Here is a 22,756-nt window from a genome sequence, read left to right as displayed (position 1 = left end):
CTACAGCACGCAGCACAGGGTACAAGGCAGACTATGAAAGCCGTTCTTTCTATGCTATGCGATAACCTTTTTAAATGTTATGCTAACATAAGGTGGGAGGTTCTTTCATTTTTTTCTCCTCCTCATGCAATTTGCAAGAACAAATCATGCTCTGGAAGCAAACATAGAGACATGGAAGCTGTTATACTTAGAGCACATGATGAGAAGGGAAGAAGAGATTGTCCCTGGAGAAGACAATCACGCTGGGAGAAGTCGAGGCAGAAGAGGAACAGAAAGATCAAGTAAGAGACGGCTGGACTCCACAAAGGACGCCGCAGCCTTGAGTTTACAAGAGCCGAGCGGGGCTGCCAAGCAGAGGGCAGCTTTCACTGGGTCACCACAAGTCAATGAGCTCAAGCTTCCTTTCATTAGGAGATGCTCCCACAGATCCAGCAACCCTTAAATTGTGCTGGAAACGTGGGGAATTGAAGCAGGAGGGCTGGTGTTTAGGAGCAACTGAAGCAGCTCCTTTAGAAACAAGCATATGGCTTTCAGAAGCAGTGAACTGGATATATCTGACATATAAAAGAGAGATCTGCAGAGCCAAACCAGACATCCTATCGACAGTTATCTTGTATCTCCACAAATAAAGCTGGGGTGGAGGAGAGCCTGGTTTTTATATCAAAGGGGGCTGAAGTCTCGCTCCTTCTCCACCTGGCTTTCTTTTGCTCTGGTTGTCTCCTACAACGGTATCACACTGACCTGTTTCACATGCACTGAGAAACCAGAGTTGGAGCGCAGTATGGGCTGTCATTGAAACGTGGGTTGTCATTGAATCATGGGTTGTCTTTACATGCAAACCCTGCACTAGGGTTAATGATGAGCTGTTTGTTTCTTTGTTTATTATTTATTTCATTTTTATACCACCCAATAGCCAAGGGACTGTTAACTATGAACTACTTAACAACAAACCATCAGTTCCATTTTTGGGTTTTCTTGGTTAACAATCCATAGTGCAGTGTCCGCATGTAATGAGAGCCCACATTTCAGCAACAAACCATGATTCAGTAACTCATACTTAACCCGCACTCTGGGTTGTTGTTATGGATGGAAAAGGCCTATGGCTTAGTTCTGGTATTAAAGCCAGGATGATGGACCACAGGGAAATAAATGTCCAGCTCTGCTTAATTCTATACTTATGATGTAAACACCAGAGCAGCAACATACACGAATGAGGCAGAGTGATGGACAAGAAATGTGCATTGATCTACTTCTTGCATCATATGATTTAAGCAGTTTGGACCTGCCACTTAACTGATTGTTACAGTTCCTTGCTTTCTTTTGAATTCCTTTGCCAAACAAATAATGTGTCACTAGCTCTTCTTCTCTAATTATATATTAAGAAAAACGTTAATGTAAGAAGGCAAAATCAAATATAAATATATCCCTGAAATACGTTCATTTTTCCCAAGCAGAGAGTTGCTGAAAAGTTTCAGTTTTCCATAGCATACCATGTTTTGTACTGCATCTTTGTTAGAAACGCATCTGTCGGCTAATAGATAAACATGGAAACTGGCAACGGATAATTTTCGTTCTGAAGTTGGGGGTCGAAGGTGGAATTAAGAAATCTGCAGTGCTTGCTGATAAGCCGGCATTTTGCCATTTAAGCAGAGAATTATACCCAGAATTGCAAGCCCCCTAAAGCAACATATTAGCAAGCCATTTCCCCCAAAAGGAATGTCAACCTTTCCAAAGGAAGGAAAAAAGGCCTCTACAATAAGGAGTAAGACAAAGATACCCTCCTTCCGCTGCCGTGCCTTTTGCAACAAGCCAAACGTACTTTTTTCCCAGGGACTTTACAGAGCAGGCAGTGAGAACGAGAAGGGAGCTGCTGCAAAACTCATTCAGCACACGATTACAGGCCAATGGATGCTTGTGCTGGATCAGTCCCCAGCTCCGCCTCAGCAGCCACCCTTGTTCTGGCTCACAAGCAGTGATGCCCCGGGATCTCGGAAGCAGCTTACATGGAGTGGTGAAGGCTGACAGACTCATCTTCCACAGACAGCCTAGCTCCTCTAGCATGATCTAGATTCTCAGTTCATAGAATCACATAGCTGGGAAGGGGCCATGAAGGCCATCCAATCCACCTGCTGCTGTTGCAGGACACCAAGTCACACCATCCCACTCAGAGGGCTGCCCAGCTTCTTTCTGGATGTCTCTGGAGTGAGAGTCCCCACGACCCCTCTAGGCAGCAGGTTCTTCAACATGTCCCATGCTTGTTGGTGGATCTTGCAGTGGAAGCAATTCCAAGGCACTGCACAATGCGCCAGTGTGGCCCTGTTCCCCCGAAGCCAGCGCCCTGCGGTACAGTTCCAGGGGAGCAGAGTAATCTCAAACTCTCGCTCCCTCACTTCCGGCAGTGATGGAGCCTCCAGTGGAATGCACCTGCTGGTCACAGAGAGGTAGGTAGGTCTGGATGCAACCACTTGTGTCCTGGCTAGCCAGGTGCTTCCCAAGCCCCAAGGTGTGGAAACCCTGTTGGTGGGTAATCAGGCTCTGCGGTGCATGCTGGGATATGGAGACTTCTCTGCATGTACTCTGATAGGAACTGCACTCTGCAAACATTTCTACCTGGGGTAGAGACCGCTATACCACCGAGATACTATGCAGCATTTAATCACAGAACATGGTAGAGCTGGAAGGGACCGTGAAGGCCATCAAGTCCCACCCCCTGCTGTTGCAGGACACCAAGTCACACCATCCCACTCAGATGGCTGTGCAGTTTATTTCTGAGTGTCTCCAGTGTGGGAGAGCCCCCCACCTCTCCAGGCAGCTGGTCCCACTGTCCTATCGCTCTGACTGCGAGGAAGGTTTTCCTCATATCTAGCCTGAATCTGGGTTGTCTCAACTTGAGCTGATAGAAATATTCTGTGTCCTAAACTCTGGTATGAGATCTTGGCCTTCCTCTTTGTGACAGCCTTTGGGGTACCTATATAGGCATCTCATGTCCCCCCTCAGTCTTCTCTTCTCAAGGCTGAACATGCCCGGTTCTCTCAGTCTCTCCTCACAGGGCAGCGTTTCCAAACTCTGGATCATTTTTGCTGCCCTCCTCTGGACCCTTTTCCTGCATCTTTCTTAAATCTTGGTGCCTAGAACTGGACACCTAATCAGGGCTTAGAAAAGCATTTCACTGGTACTTCCTCACGGGAAAGGTTCGGGAGGCTGAGGACCAGTCCCTGCAGTCCGAAGAACCACACTGGATTGTAGCCCTTCAGGCTTCATGTGCAGATCTCATCTCTGAATGCTCTCCAATCTACATGAAAAGCAATAATCAACTCCCCTTCCCAAAATGGTGCTTTGTCAAGCGCAGGAGGGTTTTCCCCAGCAAAAGCAAGCGGCCTGCATCTTGGTCCCTCCACCTCCAGAATGAAGAGGAACACAGTCCAGGTAATGTTGCGCCTCTGGATCCTTAGACCCCTGCACTTATTCTGCAACCAGACGATGGTGCAGGGCAGCTGATGGTCGAGGGACAATGAGCTGAACAGGAGACAGTGGTGTGACCCGATCCAAACGGATGAGCAAACGCTTCACCCTTGGCAGCAAGAATCTGTACGTGCGGCAGCTTCTGACTTGATCGCGTGCCTGCGGAGGTTGAGCTGCTTGCATGAGCAAAACGACGGCTCCCATGCTGAAGGTGCTCTGTGCATCCCTGCCGAAGGAATCAGTCTTCGTCCTCCTTCGAGAGGCTGCTTGCCCGTTTCCTTGCTTGCTTCGCCATTCACGGGGCTACGCAGCTCACGAGGACAGCGCCCCACTGAGTCACTGGAAAAGCGCTGGGGTTTGTTGGAAGAAGATCGGACTTTGCACCCGGCGGGGTGTCTAGGGAAACGGGATCTTCTGTAACGTTTACACTGCATCATTGTGCAATTGATCACTTGGAACTGGGGCTGCATGATTTATGTTTCAGAATCGGAACTGCATTTTCTGCATTTGTTTCACAGCGAACAACTTCACCCTTTGAAAAGGGAGAAAATGAACCACAGTGCGAAGGCCTAATTGCCCGTTTTCATCTTTGCACGGTCTAGCTTCCTTCCACAGCAACCCTTCCCATCCTCTCTCCAGATGTCCTGGACACAGGCGCTGGAAGCTGAAGTCCCAACCAACGAGGTGGTTCACCTTGGAAATAGTGGCAGATAGGCAGAGCCAGCAGAGGGATGATGGGCAAGCCCCTTTGCAGGTGCAAGTACCACCTTTCGGGGAAGCTGATCGGGGGAGCAGCACCAGGGTTTTCCCTTGTCCGGGTTCAGTGTGGCCATCTGCAAATATCGCAGACCATCCTAAGCTTCTAGGGACTACTCCTTCCAACGCAATCCAGACACAACTAAGCCCTGTGCCTCTGGGACTGCGGAAGGAGGAGGTATACACATGCACATCCCAAGAAGTGCTCAGTTCTGGGCCCCACATTACAGGAAGGATATGGCCAGGCTGGAGTCAGTGCAGTGTAGGGCCACAAGGTAGGTGGCCGGTTTGCAGGGGATGGGGTATGACGTGAGACTGAGGGAACTGGGTCTCTTCAGCCTGGAGAAGAGGACACTCAGAGGGGATATGTTGGCGACATGCAGGTATGTGAGGGGGTGTCACACAGAGGTGGGTAGAGACCTGTTCTCCCCTGCAGAGGAAGGCAGGACACACTGCAATGGAACAAAGCTCAGGGAACCGAGGTTCCATTTGGATGCCAGGAAGGACTTCCTGACAGTTGGGACCCCGAGGGTGTGGAATGGGCTTCCATGGGAGGTGCTGGAAGCTCCATCGGTGCGGGTGTTCAAGGATAGGCTGGACAGGCACATGGTGGGTATATCATGAGCAAAGCCGGCTGGAGCCAGGGGTCAGACTAGATGGCCCGGGAGACTCTTTCTGACTCACTCTGTTTCAATGTTTCTAAGTGCAATTCTCTGAACACCGTACCCTGCCATTCTAACCATGTTTTTTCCAAGCAGGTTTATTTAGAGGCCACACCAATTTATTTATTTAAATTGCAATTTATATCCTGCCTTTTTCCTACAAAGGGCTCAAGGCAGCTTACATCATTCTCCTCCTCCATCTTATCCTTCAGTTTGAGGACTCTTTTTTAGTTTGCATAACACTAACAGCCAAAGAAATGCTCTCTATGCATTGCCCACAAATGTAAAATCATAGACTTTATTTGTACAAGTCCATTCATACCTCTGTAACTGCTGAGCACATAGGTTAGCTATATCTAAACCAATAGGGACTACTCTAGAGTAATGCATAAACATGGAGCTTAACCTCCTTGGCCATCTTCATTTTTGCTTGTTTGTCTGTTAAGTAATAAACAACAAATCTTCTTTAACTTCTGGCTGAACAGAAGCTTTGATCTGCATAAATATCTTTATCTGTAACAAGCAGTTCCCAACTCTCATTGTACCAAATCGTGTTTGAGAATGCAAAATGACATTTCCAAGTTAAGACTAACTTCAGGCTGCCAACAATAGCTCTGCCAGATTTCAAAGTATGCTTAAAATTTGCTCAGGATTAAAATTATGCAGATTCAGTCAATAAATAGTTTTTTTTACTAGTTATTTTCTTCACAAATAAAGTTAAAAATACAGGCAACGAAAGGAAGGCCATACTGTGCAATACGACCAGATTGCTAATAAACGGGAAGAGAAAAATCAGTGACTGGAGTCCTTTGTACATCATGGTTAAACTTGGGAGAGGACTAGTAACTGCTTAGAAGTCCAAAGTCATTCCAAGGCTGGTGGCCCTTGGGACCAATTATCAGTCCACTAGGCTTTGCTCTATGCCAACATGAGCGCCACTTTTGGCAGAAAAGCAAATTACAGATTTAGCAGGTTAGCCTCTTGCCAGAACGGAGATGAAGAGGGAAGACCATTGCTTCATGGCAAGAGAGATCCGACAAACACAGAACTTCCCCGGCTAGCAAACACCACTGATTTTTGTTAAAACCTTTTCATTCTACACAGGCCTCAAGTGCCTTCAGACCTGCAGCCACCAGCTCTTCTCAGCTCCCTCCTCGGCACTGCAAAACATCCTTTTTTAAGCCCTTATCAATGCAATGTGTTCGTTAGCTTTTTAGACTTTCCTGCTTGGGAGTTGTGCTGTCCTGTGTGAGTGGAAGACCACATATTTCCATCTTGTCAACATTTTCTCCTTCCGTGTTTTCTTAGTGAACGTCTTAACTTTTTGAAGGCTGCTTCATGTTACACCAAAGCAAGGACGCCTGCTCCCAAAGCCCCTTCTCCACTGGGAACGAGAAGGATGGCTGTTCTCGGTGCCCAGGAGGAGGAGGCGGTGGAGGGCACCTGGGAACGTGGGGACCCAGATTTTGGGGTGAGAGAAGCAGAGGTGGGTCCGAAGTGACTGTGGGCATTGGATCTGCTTCGCACAGAAAGAACATTTGCAAAGGGACACTCCGTTGTCCAGAAGGTGCGAAGGGAGGAAAGTCAAGCTCACAATGTTCACCACTGTGACTGACAGCTGCTTTTCGCTTCCCCACCTGTCCTCGTGGCTCCCCTCCACTGCCCTCCGTTGTGGCCACCACGTCCGCATACGTGTTGCAGAGCAGAGAGGGGATTGGTGAACACACACCATGTCATGGCAGAGCAATAAAAGGGAGAGGAAATTTGCTTCTGCGACATCCAAAAGGTGCAAATGCATCTGGGACCCTCCTTTCTTCTCTACCTTTAGGAGCAGGGAGTGGAAGCCAGCAGAGACGGTCACCTTTCTGGACAGGTGGCTCTCCAGGCATTCGTGGAAGCCCACCATGAAGTTGTTTTGCTGGGTTCAGACATCACGGGGGGCCATGACAGCGTGAACAACCTAACAACAAGTCAGCCTCTTGCCTCCAACCATGTCTCTGAAGGGAAGAGTGCATTTAAGGCGACTGGGGGGTAGATGTTAAAAGCCTGGCATGCTTGCATGGTCCTTTAAGGGGCCAGTTAGTCCCAAGGCATATTTGTGATAGCCAGCACTTTGACATGAAAAAAACTGGTACCCAGTTCAGTCAATACAATAAAAGAGCCTCACATACACAGAACCTGAAAATGAGCCACATGATTCCTCTGATGCTTATAAGGCTACCTATCCAAGTTGTGATCCTTGGAAACAGCCGCATCTTATTAAGTGCAAAACAACACATCGATTTCCTACCAATCACCTTCTCAAGCTACACTCAAATCGACACAAAGCTCAGCTAGAATAGAAAATGTACATACGCCGACTCGCTGTTCAATACACAATTTAATTTTGAAAATAAACATGGCCGCTTGTCCTTCAAGTAACTGCACGAACCATTTTAAAAGCGTTTAACAGGGCTGAGGCTTCTGGGCAGGACTGCAACGGACGCGGTCCCTTCCTTGCTTTGCTGTATCATTCTGGGATTTTATAAAAACTGCAAAGACTGTCCTGGCTTTGCGGTACAGTGTGTGTGTGCTTGCGCACGCACACATGACCTGCTATTTTAACTTAAGACTGTGTGACTCCTTTTAATAAGGAGGTCTCTGACATTGTCTGAACACATGTTTTAAGATTTTGCCATCACCAGCAGCCACTCTTACAAGCCAGTTGAGACATTTATGTCAACAGACATATATTATTTACCACGGCAAATGAGAGAAAAATTGCGCAACAGGTTCGGCACTGCATCGGAAGGCGCCAGACTTGACTGTGAGGCAGGCTTTGGCGCTCTTCTTGTTGTGCAGTGGAATCAGTCCTCAAAAGACTTGGTCTTGCGTGAAAACCTGCACAGGGAGAAGGGAATCTGTAGTGCTGGAGAAGGAGGAGAACACCCAGCAGCTTTTCACTGTGCATTTGCTATGCTACTGCGGAAACTGGTCACAGGAGGATGGACTACAAGGAAAATCAGACGGCAGGAAGCGGAGTACACGCAGACCCTCCCTCCCTCCTTCAAACAAAGCACTTCTTTGCCTGACTCCTTTGCAGTTTAGTGAGTCTGATTTTCAATCCCCCATATCTGTCTACAAATGTGTGGTTCTCGTTTGAACGTCGGGACCAGAGCAACTGACTCACGGCCTTTACAGAGAGGGAAAGGGAAGGAGCAGTGCTCACCTGGGTCCATTAAAACCCATCCCCAGATTTATTTCGGAAGGCTGGACAGAGTCCTGACTATTCAAGAGTGCCCGTGGAAAAAATCAACAAAACTGATCTTAAAAGGGATTTTGGACTGCCCGGAAAGGGACAGATTGACCTTGTCTCTGAAGGAGAAGGAGGACGTATATCTCTACCAAACTTGGAACTCTTTTTATTATCAGTTAGAGAAACGGGACTATGTGTAGATTTGGATATGGCTATTGACTGTTTAAAAGAGGAAGATGTCAACCCAGTATATCCGATGTCTTAAATAACTGTTGTTTTTAATGTTAGATTGTAGAGAAAAATAATAAAATTTATTTTTTTTTAAAAAGGAAAAAATCAAAATTTTCACTTCCATGGCAACTAAACCTGGCGGTAGAACCTTTTTCTGTTGGTTTGGGAAGATCTGGGACAGGGTGTGATTTAAATGAAAAATTAACTTGAGATTATCCAGATTAGGCTGGCTTTTTCTTCTGTAATATCTAAATAAACCCGGCTTTTATTTGAAAACTTGCTTATATAGATACACATGAGCATGTGTAGACTTTATGCAGATCTGCGTCTTATGTGTGTGGGCCCAAAAATCTTTAAAAATTCCTACGGGATGGGGACAAAAAGAGAAAAAAGAATACAGTAGAAAGAACATTTTTCGAGTTTGCACCTGGTCAAAGCCTGGCAAGGGCTGAAAAGGTCATTGGAGTTTGTTGCAGTCAAAACCCGGAGAGAATTAAGGGAAATGCAAGTTACATGCACCTTTACAGCTGCAACGACGAGGCTTTAGGATGCAGTTGTGCAGTCTGCTGGACCTTGGCAAATTCTGTGAGATTTGCACTCAAGTAGCCCCGGCAGGAATGCCGTTCTGCCCATCTTGCAAATTTCCAAAACCACAAAGATCTACAATGCAATCAACTAGCAAAAATGAGTTTCAATCAATCTCTAATAAATGAATTAAAAATATTCATTCCAAACATTCATTCATTCATTCATTCTAAATAAATAAATAAATCACCCCAACTTTCTCATTTTCTCACCTTACACAATTCCTGGAAATTTCATAGCCACATATTTCTATTAAACCCATTTCTAAAATCTATGTGTGCAATGAATGGGCAAAATCCAGACAGGATTAAAACTTTGGGAGTGCAATTGATCTCAGAGGGACAAAAATTAAGGGCATGCATGTGGAATCCAAGAAACATAACAGTCTTTGGATCATTCTAGTTCCACTTTTCATTTGCTCCAAGGTCTCCATGAGCTGCCACTGCCCAAGTTGGGCACTTCCCCAGGTTGGTTCATTTATTTAGAGTTTTTCTATGCCGTCCCATTACTAAAAAGACTCTGGACAGCTTACAAAGGACAAAAAAACAAAAAAACAAACAGAAAAACCCCCAAGAACAAAAAACCATAACAACAAAAACACACAACACGACACAACACACTGCATCCAATAATAATGGTAAAAACAAGGATAAAGCTAATTAATCATTAAAATGTCGGGAAAATAAAAAGGCCTTTGCCTGATGCCGAAAAGAGCAGAGCAATGGTGCCAGGTGGACCTCCCTGGGGAGCATGTTCCACAGTCATGGAGCCACCACTGAAAAGGCCCTTCTCTGAGTAGCGACCTTCCTGATTTCCTTTACAGGGGGCTCCCGGAGAAGGGCCTCTGCCTCCAGTCTCAAGGGGCTGTCCAGGACATAGGGAAGAAGGTGCTCCTTCAGGTATCCAGGACCCAAGCTATTTAGGGCCTTATAGGTCATTACCAGCACCTTAAACTGGGCCCGTACTTCAATGGGCAGCCAGTGCAACCAGCAGAGGACTGGCGTGATAGAGGAATACCTGCCGGTCCCTGTTACTAACCTGGCAGCTCTGCTCTGGACCAACTGAAGTACCTGGACCATCTTCCAGGGCAGCCCCATGTAGAGCACATTCAAGAGTCCAAACGGGAGGTTAGCAGGCATGGGTCACCGTTGCCAGGCACTGCCCATCCAGGTAGGGACCCAGCTGATGTATCAGCCGAAGCTGAAGGAAAGGCTCCTCGCCACTGCCAGCACCTGATGCTCCAGGGACAGGTCCGGGTCGAGGAGCACTCTCAGGCTGCGCACCCTGTCCTTTAGGGGGAGTGCGAGCCCATCCACTCGCCTGGAAGGCTGAGCCACCTCCCATGGTTCAATCCAAAAAGGATGGTTGATCCACAATCAGGCGAAAGGTGGGATTTTGTTCCCTCCTCCTTTTTACTTTCTAGTCAATGATTTGAGTGAATGATGATTGTTCATATCTATGGGAAACGTTAAAGGGAAACATTTGGGGACTCCACTGGAGGAAGAGAAAGCACCAGAAAAGAGCACTGACTTTTTTAGCAGGAGAGAGAGCACTTATACATTCTAGGATGTTAGGATCGGCAGAGCGAATGTCTTAAAATCCTTTCCTGAGCCCCAGAGATACTCATCACTTTATTCAAAAACTCTCAATAGCATTTACTTTACTTGCAGATGAGTAAAAGCATTTCAATCACTTTTCAAAGGACAGAAATTGCCTGGAGATTAAAGTGAAGAAATATGTTTAGGAAGAACGCTGCACTTATCTATTCAAGTACTGACGCCGAGCTCATTCATATACCCCCATTATAAAGTAAGTAAAACTGGGAAAAATATTCTCTGGATGTATCAGAAGCAGGAAACTTGCTAGAGAGGTGGTTGAACAACAAGAATGTTAAACAAAGGAATAAGGAGACTACAGAACAACCGAGCAAATTATTTGCATTTGTCTCCAGTGTGGAAGTTATACAGTAGGTAAAGGTAAAGGTTTTCCCTTGACATTAAGTCCAGTCATGCCTGGCTCCAGGGGGCGGTGCTCATCTCCATTTCCCAGCCGAGGGAGCCAGCATTTGTCCGCAGACAGTCTCCATGGTCGTGTGGCTGGCATGACTATACACCGAAGTGCACAGAACGCTGTTACCTGCCCACCCAAGTGGTACCTTTTCATCTACTTGCATTTGCATGCTTTCGAACTGCAAGGTGGGCAGGAGCTGGGACGGAGCAACAGGAACTCACCCTGTTGTGCAGATTCAAACCGGCGACCTTTCTATCAACCAGCCCAGCAGCACAGCAGTTTAAACCACTGCGCCACCTGCAGTCCCATGTGGTAGGTACACAGGACTAAAATGTAACATTCAGGAAGGAAACCTGAAGGAAATCTCAAACAGCAGAGACAAGACTTGGAAGTTTTGGGCTCTATCAAGAAATCGCCAGATCCGGGCAGCATCCATCTGAGAATTTTTAGGTAAGCCAAACATGGAATTGCCAAATTTCAAACAAAAATATGTAACTTGGCCATAAGATGTATTTATTGTGGGGGTATCCAGTTTTCAAGGCTGCAGAGGGTTAAAGGGAAAGTTTTCCCCTTCCTAAGTCCTCTTGTCTTGGGAGGGTTTGTGAAGGCCAAGGCAATTCGCCACTTGCTTCTTAGGTTTGTCCTGGGCCATATGATCTCCAAGCCAATACTGGTGCAGTTGATTTGGCCTCGATGCATTTTAGCCGGATGGATGGCATCCTCTTCATGAGATGGGCGGTGGGCTAGCAAGGGAGTTTCTGGGGAAGCCACACCAACTGGCTGGGAGGGAGGGGGGATAAGAAGCCACTTGTGATCTGGAAGAAGCGTTGTCTTCCTCCCTCCAACTGACCAGAGCCGGGTGCTAACCAAAAGTGAGGGTGAATAAGTGACACCAGACAAGAGACAGGGTGGGTAAGACAGCTCTGCACTGCTTTCCCTGTGTCTTGAAGTAGCTGGTGTATCCCGGCCAGTGTGGGTGCTTTTCCCTTTTTGATCCCTTTGATCCCTGTTAATAAGCTTTCCCTGGGCTAAGAGGGCTGTGCATACTAGACTTCTCTCCAGGCTTCCATGAAGTTTGTTGCCTTATAAAACATCCCCCGCACCTGGACTTTCTTCTAGGGTTTATACCCCGAAGCACTGCACACTTTTATTTATTTATTTAAAACATTTCTATGCCACCCCCATCGCAACAAAGCCATCGCAACAAAGCTTACAACATAATTAAAATATATAAATAACAGTCCAATTAATTAAAAGCTTGGTAACATCTCAGCATAAAATATAAAATCCTAAAAATACATAATAAATTAATAATTAAAATAAGTTTTAAATAAAAAGGTCTTAGCCTGGCACCGAAAAACAAATAAGGACGGCGCCAGGCGGACCTCTCTGGGGAGCGCATTCCATAAGTGGGGTGCCACCACAGAGAAGGCCCTCCTCCAGGTGCTCACCCTGCTAATATCATTCACGGAGAGCTCCCGGAGAAGGGCATCTGCTGCCGATCTCAAGGGACGGGAGGGCATATATGGACGCAGGCGCTCCACTTGCTGCTCTGCCCTTCGCGGCACCCACGGAAGTGCCACAGCGGCAGCTGGGGTGGCTGCAATGGGGGTCTACCCCGCCCAGATGGGCCCCACCAGGCTTGTGGGGTGATGCGGGACCAACGAGCAGGTGCACCTGCCCAACATGAGCACTGCTGTGCTTTGCAAAGTTGTCTTTGCAGGACCCGGGGAGCAGGGGGTGAAGTGGCTTAGGCACCCCAGCAGCAGGGGTCTGGGGGCGATCAGGGGCCCTGGGCTGCTCCCCTTTTCTGAGTGGGAACAACCGCAGGGTACAAGAGCTGCCCAACCCAAAATCATGCAGAAATGTGCTCTGGGAAGCACCCTCATTTCCCGCAGGAAAAACATTTCCTCACGTTTTTCTTGGGGGGGATGATCCCAAATCCCAAAGTGCTGCCATGGGGCCCAAGTTGCGATCACCCTGGGGAGTGGAAACACTGGGATGGGCAGTTTCCAGTGCGAGACGCCATGCCTTGGGCAGCGTGGACCCCCTCTCCCCTTCACTAGGGAGCTGCTCCAGTTTTATTTGTTCATTCATTTATCTATCTAGAATATTCCTATGCTGCCTGGCATCTCTAGGTGGCTCACAATATTTAAAAAAAACCTTAACAAAAATAAAATTCGCACTAAAACAATAAACCCATAACCTATAAATTAGCATGAATATAAATTCCAATAAATTAATTCAATCAAAAAGCCATAGAGCCATCTGGTAAATATTACAACATCTTTTAAAGAGGTAAGTCTGTGTCTGGTGCTGAACAGAATACAAGGACGGCACCAGGTGAACCTCTTTTGGGTGAGAGAGGTTTGCAGGTTTGGAAGGGGGGGCTTGCAAAAGTGGGGGGCACTAGGTTCCCCCAGGGGCCTCGCTATGTGGCGGAGCACATGGTTTGTATGTGACAGCTGTCAGTTTCAATCTTGCCATCTTGGGGGAGGGCTGAGAAAAAAGCTTGTCCGACACCCCAGAAAGAAATCAGTGCAGAGTGCAGAGGACTGGATGGGCCAAAGATCCTGCTTGGTGCAAACCAGCTTCCCGTGTGTATTCCCAGTGCCTAGATCTGCCTGGCTCTCCACTGACCCACACGGGGGGAGCAGTGGCCTAATTCGACCTCGTGGCTGCATATTTCAGGGCTGATGAGAACTCATGGCAGCGAGTCATGATTTAGGGCCGCTGCTTTCAGCCTGGCTGGCCACTGACTCTGAGCTGCTAGATGGGGTGAATCCTCAGTCTCTTCCTAACTGGCTTGCTTGCTGGTGTATTTCATTGTTGTACCTCCCAACTGCCGAAGCCACGTCTTAAAAAGAACCACACCGCATCAGCCTGGCCTGTGAAACCCGGCGGAGGTGAGTCGAACGGACGATGCACCCAACGCCTGCTTTTCAGGCTGGCACCAAATCCGCGACTATCCTTTCGCCCCACGCCTGGCAGAGCCAAAGAGGTTCCTTTCGTGCAGCGGCTCCCTCCAACTAACCGTTGAGAAAGGCCAGCCAGTAGCTCTGCAAATGCAATCAGGATTCTCAAGTGCGCCTGGCAGTGAAAGCTTCTGTACAGCTAGGCTTACGCAACCGCATCATCAAGGTTATATAATGCAACTCATATTACACAGTGCGGGATCTGACTGCTAGATAATAGTTACTCAGATAATCAGGAGCCATGAACAACCCTGCGCTATTAACACGGCCTCCTGTTTTCTCTTTCCAATTACCCTGCATTCTTTAAATTAGAACAAAACCATTACGAAACGGTTGGTGGTAATTTACTCTTTCCACTCTGACAGCATAAAGACGGGCATCTTTCCTACTAAATACAGGAATTACAAACCAAGGTTAGTGGTCCCAAGGAAACACTGCATTGTGAACAATTAGCAAATTTGCAGTCAAACCTATGTACTTACTCAGAAGTAAGTCCCACTGTATTCAGGGAGCGGTCCCTTTCCTAGTAGAAAGTATCTTCAGGAAAGCCATTTAAAAGACCCTCTACCTAATAAAGGGATGTTTATAATGCAGTCATAACAAGTACTATATTTCTGAAGAAGTAGAACCTGTTCAAGAAAGTTTAAATTGTGATTTGTAGCTCTTAAAAAGGTGTGTACTGGACTGTTACTGAGGGTAGGAGCATTAGAATAATTTAAACTGGTTTCACAGAGTGTATTCATCTCATTTCTTATTTATATACATGTGAAACAGATGCCTCTGCTAAGGAATGGAATACACCACACCGGAAGAGAAAAAAGAACCCATTACGGTTTGCACATCATGAACCTGTTAGCTAAACCTCTTTTGCACTGATACCTGTTTTCTCAAATCCCGGGTGTTTGTTAGAACTTGAGCTCTTTGGGAAGAATAGAACAGAGCACAGTTTGATTAAAATAAGCAGTGTGAGATAAAAGTCACAAGCTAGTTAAAGCTAACTGGTCTTTAAGGCACTGATGCTTTGTCTGTTGAATCCCATAAAGCAAGTAGGTAAAAGCCTGCTTTTTTAAAAAAATTGCAAGAATGTAATAAACATGAACATATACAATTACTCGCATTGGGCCTGACATGAGATTAATTACTCACGTACATAATGAATGCAAAAGTGATCGCCCAATCGAGCCCTGAAACATGAAGCAATATAATTGCTAATTAAATGTGCAAACAGTTTCCTGAACTTTTACTCACAAAATGGACAGATTCTTACAAGACATATAATGATTTTTTTACTTTATGAAATATCTCACATGTTGGCAGATTTGTTTGGAAACTGATAGTATTTGAATGACATAAATCATGCTAATGAACAGCACAAATTACTGATTTTGCTGAAACTGTCTATAATAGCTGGATGATTGTTTTCTTAGGGGCTTTATGGAAAAACAAGGAAAATGGAAATAATACAGTTTGTTTTGTTTCTCGCCCATAAAATGCCACATCAATGACTCTGACATCTGTGAAAGTTTGTCATTTTGTGTATGCATTATCAGGAAAGGAATATTTTTCCACTGAAAACTGCTTAATAACTTTGATTGTGTTTCAGCAGACAATAAACTTAGAAAAGCCTTCCAACACTTAAAGCAGGTTAAGGTAGATTTTTTTTTTAATTAAAGTAATATGTCTCATTGTCTAGAAGAAGCATGAAGTACCAATCACATCTTTGATTGAAATCAGTAATGTAAATTAGACTATTTTGTGATGTATTAATCACTGGGGGAGGGGAAATTTTCCTTAAAAAATATGCATTCCAGCTAGTTAATCTAATAATTAAACGATGTTAGTTTACAACTAAATTAAAAAAGGCAACTATGGGTGAGGGCATCCTTTTTATTTATTTATGTTATTTAGTTGCTTTTATTTTAGAAAAATGTGCACAATACTTTGCTTATTAATAGATGTTCATTATATCTGTCAAATTACTGTGTCTTAGGAATATTAATCAGAAGTAAATCATGCAGCTCACTGAGTGAACTGTTATACATGTGAAGAGTTATTATTGTATGTTATTTTGTTAAAATATAATTGTATTAAAATAAGTGGCATATATAAATAAATAACAATTCAACTCTGTGCGTCCTGCTCATGATATGACTTGATGGTTGTAACACATTGGCTGGGAGGAGTCCCATGACTGGAATTCAGCGACTGAAAGATGTATTTTGTTCAAGAAGAATGGAAATAGGCGGAGTTGCACTCTATGTCAAAGATACAGATTTCAGTTCAGAAATACAGGAGGATGAGTTTAGTAGTCCCATATCCTGGCTTAAAATAAATGGTGCAAAGAATAAAAGGAACATGGTGGTTGGAGTCCACGCCAACCACCCAGTCAAAGAGAAAATGAAGATGAACCTTCTGAAAAGCAAATGCAAGTGTTTCTAGAAGGAATGGGGGACTTAAAATCCCTCCAGATCTGTTGAGAGTCCAATTCTGCCACACACACCTCCAAGAAATTCCTGACTTGGCGTTGCTGGTATTTCCTATAGCATCCAGAAGGCTGGCTATCCTTGACTGGATTCCAAGCAACAGAGGTGACCTAGTGGATGAAGTGGCCATCATGGGAACTCTGGGAGAAACCGACTGGGAGATTTGAATGCTTGACTCCAAAGGAAGCAAATGCTGAGTGTAAGCATATGGGTGCCTGGGATTTTAAGGAAAGCCCTGTTTAATAGGCTCAGAACAATGGAAAGAATGTCCCATGGAAAGTGACTTGAGTGAGAGGATCTGAAAATAAAAAGGGGCATTCGGGAAGCGAAGGAACACTGGCAGGTAGATGGCACTCCAGGGGAAGCGTCAGGAAGGCTAGAGCTGAGCATGAGCTGGAGGTATCATCACTGCTACGACAACTACAAGCGAACGATGCTGAGAGCAACAAAAAAGGCTTCTTGGGATACGTGCGCAGTATTTATTTATTTATTTAAAACACTGATATGCTGCCCTTCACTATTGCATCTCAGGATAGCTTACAAAAAGCAAGTAGAAAAAGCAAGGGAAAGAAATGGTTGTTCCGCAAGATGCTAAAGGAGGACAAAGAAAAGGCAGAAATGCCCCATCGCTGCTTTGGGGCAGCCTTCCCCCGGGAGAGAGCCTATGGCTTCCCCAGCAAGGTGAAGTACAAGCTCAAGCCAGTGTGGTGCAGTGGTTAGAGCACGGGACTGGGACTCGGGCGACCTGGGTTCGAGTCCCCGCTCAGCCATGGAGCCAGCTGGGTGACTCTGGGCCAGGCACAGACTCTCAGCCCAGCCTACTTCACAGGGTGGTTGTTGTGGGGAGAAGATGGAGGAGGAGGAGGATGTAAGCTGCCTTGAGTCCTTTGTAGGAAACAGGCAGGATATAAGGGACCACCTCATTACTTTGGACGAGTTCTAATCTCCAGGGTCTGGTGAATGCCCAGAACTACTGGAAGGCAGGTGAAGTGCCAGATGCCTGGAGAAGGGCTAATTCAGTCCCTGTCTTTAAAAATAAGAAAAAGGAGGACCCTGGAACCTACAGACCTACAGTCTGGTGTCAGTCCCCCAAAAATTCTGGGGCAGTTCGTAAAGCAGTCGGTCTGCACCCACTTTGAAAACAATGTGGTGACTACTAATGGAAGTACCATTTCCAAATCACATCAAGTCCCAGTTCTCCTCTACTTAGCAGTGGTTTGGCTTCATCTTAAAAACCGTGGCCAGCTCTGGGCATCGCGGTGGAAGAAAGATGCTGAAAAACACAGAAACATGGAAACAGAGCGAGTCAGAAGGGGCCTCCCGGGGCATCTAGTCTGACCCCCGGCTCCAGCCCGCTCCACTTATGACATGCCCACCATGTGCATGTCCAGCCTATCCTTGAACACCCGCACCGATGGGGCTTCCAGCACCTCCCATGGAAGCCCATTCCACACCCTCGGGGTCCTGACCGTCAGGAAGTGCTTCCTGGCATCCAAACTGAATCTGGGTTCCCTGAGCTTTGCTCCATTGGAGCACGTCCTGCCTTCCTCCGCAGGGGAGAACAGGTCTCTACCCACCTCCGTGTGACACCCCCTCAGGTACCTATATGTCGCCAACAGGTCCCCTCGGAGTCTCCTCTTCTCCAGGCTGAAGAGACCCAGCTCCCTCAGTCTCACTTCATAAGGCATCCCCTGCAATCCAGCCACCGTCCTTGTGGCCCTATGCTGCACTGACTCTAGCCTGGCTGTATCCTTCCTGTACGAGGGGCCCAAAACTGAACACAGTACTCCAGCTGCAGGCACAAAAGATGAGCAGGGAACTGGAAACACAGCCTTATGAGGAGAGAGGGGAAGAACTGGGTGCGTTTAGCCTTGAGAAGCGAAGTCATATCTCAGAGGAGATATGCTATCGCTTTTCAAGTACCTATCACATGAAAGAGGGTCAAAAACTCTTCTTTGTCATCCCAGAGTGCAGAACACAGAATAATGGGCTCCTGTTACAGGAGGGCAGATTCTGGAAAAACTTCCTTTGTTGGAGCAGTGCAACAATGCAACCGATTCCACAATGGAATTCTATACTCTTACATAAAGTTTTTGCCCTGGTATCAGCCCACAGAGCTCACTGAGTTAGGCGATCCTTAAAACTTTGACAAGAGTAAATGTCATAGAATCCTAGATTAGTAGAGTTGGAAGTGGCCACGAAGGCCATCGGGTCCAACCCCCTGCAAGCCCCCAGTTCGCACCATCCCAAATTGTATGCAGATTTTGCAAATCAAACCAACACAAATGGGCACAAGGAGTTGTACTGGATGATGTCGGTCCATCAACAGATGTCTGTCCCACTTCTGGCAGAATGAATTCTCCTCCCATCTGCAGTACCCCCTACTTCACCTCGTGCCTGCTCTAGCAGGCTGGAGGACTCCCCGAAATGGATTTGGGAAGGCTCCAAGAGGGATGGAGGACTAGCAGAAGGCTGGGCATCTCCTTACCTAACACTAGATGTATGTTCAACAGAAGGCCATTCATTCCATTTTTACTTCAACACATCTATATCTGGATTTAACAGGCTATGTTAAAAGAGAAAAACCTGCCACATTTGAAACTTTTGAAAATCCACTTGGTTGTTATAGACCATTTACATACCGCTATAAACCCTTTATTAAGATCCATTTTGTGACTAGGGGAACAGAGTCGTTGGAGGTGACATCTAACAGTTTTACAAACCCTCCCGTGACTCTGCTAGCAGAAAGTTTTCTTGTCCAAGCCCTTCTGGGATGAATGGGCTGGTGTGCAAAGACACGACACTTAAGTACAACAGAGTCTGTGCAATGGAGCTTCTTCCTAGACTGTGTGCAAGCACCTAAGCAAGTTTGCATCTTGGTGACAGTGCTGCTTGGAAAGCAGAAAGATGCTGGGCAGAAACCTTTCAATCTGCGCACGTGTGTTATAATCAATCCACCATAGTTTAAATTCACCTGCAAACATAAGTTAATCCTAAAGGAGGTGTCACGTTTAATTTAAGGCATAACCAATTTTGCTTTGATCTATGATCACACAGTCTATTTCAGAAGAGGAAGAAAACACAAAGCTCATTAAGAACTGAGCCATTCTTAGGATGGGTTTCACAGTAGCAACTTCAAAAAAAAGTTGGGTGTACGAATAATTGGCATGCTCTGCTTTCCTTCCCACTGCGAACTCCAGAAACATTTTAAGAAAGGGATGAGCAAGGAGAAAGAGGAGGAGCTTATCTATAGAATTATCAGGTTTAGGTTCCAATCTGCTACCGACTTTCAGCAAGGATTCGAATTTACACATTCGAAACACATGGAATATCCTGTTCTTTCTCCTTCCCTCCTGCATCTTCACACAAGCTAGGTGGGGCTAGATGCTCTCCTTTCAAGCCACAGGCTTCATCTCACAATGTGCATCACGATATAGAAAACGCCGAGCCGAGCCGGAGCGTTCCTGGGATGGAGCCGCCTGAGCATGCACCAACACGCATCCTGCCGCACTCCGAGTCTCCGAGGTCAATACAGCGTTCCCCGAATGAGGTTAACCATCTCCAGTTAGGCATCTTAGTCACTCATGCAGAGTTTCTCCATGGATACATTTATCTATTTATCTAAGGTATTTTGACACAGTTCAATTAGACAAGCTCTCAGAACGGTTACAAAATATAATTTAAAAATCAGTAACAATCCATTTAAAACAATAACAAAACGCACAATAACATAATAACCATTCCACCTGTACCAAACAGTTTTAAAACAAGAAAATCACAATCAACCATTAAAATATAGCTTCCATATAGCCTGAAGTACCTGATCCTGCCTAACCTTAGAAGCTAAGTGTGGTCAGGCCTGACGGAAACCTGGATGGGTGACTTAACGTTGTGAGCCACCCAGAGAGCTTTGGCTGGGGTGGCACAGAAATATAAATAATAATAATTTTAAAAACAAAAATGGGGAGAAAATAAGAATACCTTAACCTGGTGCCAGAATATATATAATGTTGGTGTCAGGCATATCTCCCCATTCCACAGATGGGGTGCCACAGCTGAGAAGGCCCTGCCCTTTTTAGCCACCCTCTTTACCTCCTTAGGGGAGGCTCATGGGCGTCTGTATATGATTTAAGGGTCCAGATAGATGTACATGGGAGAAGATGCTCCTTTAGGTATCCAGGCCCTAAGCCATTTAGTGTTTTATCTGCTAGCAGGAGCACCTTAAAGTGGACCTGGACTTCAACTGGCAACCAGGGCTGATCCGATCGCTGCTGCTCATTCCCATCAGGAGATGAGCTGCCCGATTCTGTATCGACCGAAGTTTCCAGACCATTTTCAAGGGCAGCCCAATGCAGAACACACACGAACACATAATTTTTTTTCTTTTAGCTCTCACAATTAGTGGTCAAAATGACATCTTGCAGGAGCGAATTACTGTTCTGTGAAGGCAAGTCTGGCTTCACCAGCTCCCTCTTCTATTTTAGTGGTTTGAGAAAGACAGAGGGGGATAATTAAGCTCTGCTCACTTTCTTCAGGCCATTTCTAAGCTGATAAACCTTTTTTTGCATGCACATTGCAGCGGAGTGGGAACCACAATCCACAGATTGTGCAACTGTCTTCCTCTCGCTTCTGCACCAGAGATTGGATTGCACGCCGACTCTTTCCCACCTCTGGAGCTCCAAGGCCAAGCAAGCCAATGGCAGATAAATGCCCGTCCTCCTCCGGGCTGCAGAAAACAACCCACCGCCTGATTTTGACCAAAGCTCTTCTGCAGCGATGAGCGGGGCTTATTTGGACTCCAGAAGTATTTTTATAAGCAGCAATGAAGCAGTGGGGCACCCCACAATTCTCGGCCATGTTGCAGCGAGCAAATCTCCACGACCCAAGAGACGCCGCCTCTGGGGATTCCGGAGGACACCTCTAGGGTAATGCAACTCAGCCGCTCAAAGCGGGGGCCTTGGAGCGGGAGATCCCTTTAAACCCAGCAAAAGCCCTAGGACAGAGGCAGGGGCTCCGGATCTGGCCGGGTCAGGATGTGATCTTGGTCCGATCCCGCCTGGAACGCTCACGGCCCTGGAGAGCCTTCGGGGCCGGGCATCCCTCGCTTGCCCCGCGGCCGCTGGGTTCGTACAAGCTGCAGAGCGGCAAAGCCCCACGCCCGGTATTTAAGTCGAGCCTGCGAGTCCTGCTCGGGCTCAGAGTAAGGCGAAGCCTAAGGCGCACGAAGCAGCAGGCAAGGGTGCCTTTGCCCACGTGCAGAGCCCCTTCCCCGGGAAAGCCCTCGGGCCCCAGCCCCTCTCGGGGGCGCCTCCGGCGGAGCCTCCAGCCCAGCCCCCCCCCCCGCGGGCGAGCCCTACCTGGCCCTTGACCAGGCTGGCGGCGAACTGGCGCATGACGGCCTCCACGGTGTAGGCGCTGGACCAGCCGCGGGGCGTGAGCAGCTCCATGCAGATGGCGCCGCCGTCCAGGACGTAGCCGTTCTCCAGGCGCGGGCTGAGCACCCGCATGAAGGGCGGCGCGAAGGGGAAGTTGTCGGGGAAGGTGAGGTTGAGCAAGATGTACTCGGTGTTGGTCTCCTTCATGTCCTGCCACAGCACGGAGTCCTTGTCCACCTGGTGCAGCTTCACGTTCCAGTCGAAGAGGCTCTCGTCCACCAGCTCCACCGAGATGAAGCGGTCGCTCAGGCGCGCCACGTCGTGCAGCTCCTTCATCAGCCGCCGGGTGCGCACCTGCGTGCAGTGCGCCTGCCGGCCGGCCAGCACCGGCGCCGAGGGGGCCAGCGCCGAGCCGCCGCGGCTCCCCCCGCCGCCGCCCGCCGGGGCCTCCTTGCCGGGGCCCGCCTCTCTGCCGCCGCCGCCGCCGGGCGGCTGCGCCTTCTCCCGCGCGCCGTCGGGGCCCGGCGACGGCTGCTTGGCCAGCTCCGGCGCCTTGCGGGGCTGGCCGCGCGCGGGGCTGCCGCCGCTGCAGCTCTCCTTGCTGGGGCTGCCGCAGCCGCTGGCCGGGGTGCCCTGCAGCGCCGGCTTGTTCTTCTGGTTGCCCCTGCCCCGCAAGGACGAGCCCTGCTGCGCGCTGCCGCGACGGTGATGGTGGTGGTGGTGGTGCTTGGGGTCCTCCGTGTCCCTGTTGTGGATCCGGATGAGCCCCATCTTCCGGAGCAGGGTAGCCATCCTCCGCACGGCCTCAGAGGGTTGCCAGAACGGGCGTGTGCGTGGCCGCGCGCGCGCGCGGGTGCGTGAGTGTGCGCGCGTCTGTGTGAGTGAGTGAGCGAGTGTGTGTGTGCAGGGCAGGCAGTTGTGGAGCGCCCGGGCGCCCCCGGAGCCGAGCCGAGCCAGCCACGCGTCCTTCCTCCCGGGGCGG

General features: G+C 47.7%; 1 protein-coding gene across 1 annotated transcript in view; it reads right to left on the bottom strand.

Annotated features, from left to right (window-relative positions):
* Positions 1–22,140, bottom strand: part of UBE2QL1 (ubiquitin conjugating enzyme E2 Q family like 1) — a 29,084-nt gene extending 6,944 nt beyond the window's left edge. The window contains exon 1 of the mRNA XM_044442909.1: positions 21,757–22,140. Within this exon, the coding sequence (XP_044298844.1) occupies positions 21,757–22,110 (354 nt within the window). The 5' untranslated portion in view covers positions 22,111–22,140. The remainder of the gene's footprint in view (positions 1–21,756) is intronic.
* Between the last annotated feature and the right edge of the window lie 616 nt (positions 22,141–22,756).

Source organism: Varanus komodoensis, unplaced genomic scaffold (genome assembly GCF_004798865.1).
Source record: "Varanus komodoensis strain SLA01 unplaced genomic scaffold, ASM479886v1 scaffold40, whole genome shotgun sequence".
In the NCBI taxonomy this organism is placed as follows: domain Eukaryota; kingdom Metazoa; phylum Chordata; class Lepidosauria; order Squamata; family Varanidae; genus Varanus; species Varanus komodoensis.
Note: the sequence above shows the minus strand (reverse complement) of the source record. Positions and strands in the feature narration are given on the sequence as shown.